At 50.7% G+C, this 1920-nt stretch overlaps 1 protein-coding gene across 3 annotated transcripts in view; it reads right to left on the reverse strand.

Moving 5' to 3' along the window:
* Nucleotides 1–1852, reverse strand: part of USP4 (ubiquitin specific peptidase 4) — a 37208-nt gene extending 35356 nt beyond the window's left edge. For all 3 annotated transcript variants that reach the window (XM_024565658.2, XM_053929239.1, XM_053929240.2), the window contains exon 1: nucleotides 1696–1852. In XM_024565658.2, the coding sequence (XP_024421426.2) occupies nucleotides 1696–1796 (101 nt within the window). In that variant the 5' untranslated portion in view covers nucleotides 1797–1852. The remainder of the gene's footprint in view (nucleotides 1–1695) is intronic.
* Between the last annotated feature and the right edge of the window lie 68 nt (nucleotides 1853–1920).

Below are 1920 nucleotides of genomic sequence, written 5' to 3' on the forward strand. Positions count from 1 at the left end.
TTTCAGACCACCAATGAGATTCTGGAAAATACGACAGGGTACCTGACTGCAACTGGGAGAACTGTGTGAGGGCCCAGGGGGTCTACTACTTTGAAGGGGACTGAGGCATCACTGTCCTATATACAATGTTTCTTGTATTTTGTATCTTCTTCAATAAATGTCTCTATTCTTCACGTTACATCACTGGATACCTTCTGGACAGACATTGTATACATATAGACACATAAATATATACATATGTAATAATGTCTACGTATATTTTTCTTGCCAAAAACCAAGTTGATCTGGTTATATTTTAAAACTATTTAAAAAAAAACAACAAAACCATAGCCCTAGCTGGTGTAGCTCAGTAGACTGAGAGCCAGCCTGTGACCTGGGAGGTCGCTGGTTAGATTCCTGGTCAGGACACATGCCTGGATTGCAGGCCAGGTCCCTGGGGGGGGGGGGGCGGGGGGGGGCATGCAAATGGCAGCCGAATGACATTTCTCTTGAACACTGATGTTTTCCTCTCTTTCTCCCTCCATTCTCCTCTCTCTAAAAAATAAAATCTTTTTAAAAAACCGTAAAAGTATCTTTATGCTGTTTTACAATTAAGACAGAAAGAGGAGGAGACCTCTGTGGGGAAACAAAGCACAACAATTATATGGTGAGCCCTTCAAATTTTATAACCAACAAAGCTGCGATCAAGCAGCTTCCCAGAGGCCACAAGAATCCACAAAAACACATTCAAATCTTTAAAATGCTTTTCCCTCCAAACACTTGTAGTGTGTGATTTCAGTCTCTCTCGAACTTCCTGTGCTCTGCTGAGCATTTTTCATATATCCCCCCTATGCAGAATAACTTCTAGAGGTGTCTCTGCTTGATCTGCCATCCACAGTGTGGCTGGCACCAGAACCCTGTAAAGCAGTATGTCAATTCCTCCTAACCCCAAAGTCTCTCTTCCCTACTCAATCCCCTCCTCACTGCAAGGGGCATTATCAACACCACCACGGCTTTTAAAGAGTGGCGCTCAATCATATTCAATGCAAAGCCAAGCCCACTCAGGAATCTCTTTTAGTGGAAGTACTGTCCCTTCTACTAAACAATCTATTTAGAAAACTCTTGCTTCAGATATGCTCTTCTAAATGCCGGGCTTATCTTTTTATCTAGGCTCCGGAATGCTGCTGCTGCCAGTTATTTTTGACATTTGCTACTAAAATGACCCGGGGCTCGCAAACATGTATTTGTTTAGCTTGACCTTGACATCTGTTATGCAGTTTAGAAGTTACAAAATACCTACTTCTGAGCTTCGCCTCTACCCACTGAGGCAGGGGTGAGGGGGTGCTTTGAATAGGAAGGACCCCGGCCTGTGAGGTGTGGACACCGTCGCCCAAGGTCACTCACCGAGTCCTCGAAAATAAAGGGCTCTTCCCATCCTCAAAGTCCGCGTGAGCACTCCCCCTTTTCCCCATCCAGCAACCCTTTCCTCTGCTCGGTCCGCACCCTGGGGCTCGGAAAGAGCCGGGTCGACCCTCAACTCCGCCCACACTGTCCCTAAAACAATCTCAGGGTCCCGCTCCCGAGGGCCCGGGGTCAGACCGCTCTTCTCAGGGTCTCCGCCGGGCCCCTACCCCAGCCGAGAAGGAGGGTCCTAGCCTGAGTGCCAGAGCCCCAGCCCCTGACCCTGCGCGGCGGAAAAGAGGACCCGACGCTCACCACTGCGCCCCTCGTTGGAGCGTGGTTCTCAACAAGGCCCTAAGTTCGGATTTCTGGGTCTCCGCATCAGGTCGCTCACCGCAGCCTCCACCTTCCGCCATCTCGTCCGCGGCCCCGGCCCAGCCGACCCGGACATCCGCCTGGCGCACAGCGTGCTGGGGACCGCGCCCACCCGCGCTCGCACGCACGCGCACGCGCGCGTGCCCAAGCCCCACCTGGCGCCGC

This window comes from Desmodus rotundus, chromosome 8 (genome assembly GCF_022682495.2).
Source record: "Desmodus rotundus isolate HL8 chromosome 8, HLdesRot8A.1, whole genome shotgun sequence".
Classification (NCBI taxonomy): domain Eukaryota; kingdom Metazoa; phylum Chordata; class Mammalia; order Chiroptera; family Phyllostomidae; genus Desmodus; species Desmodus rotundus.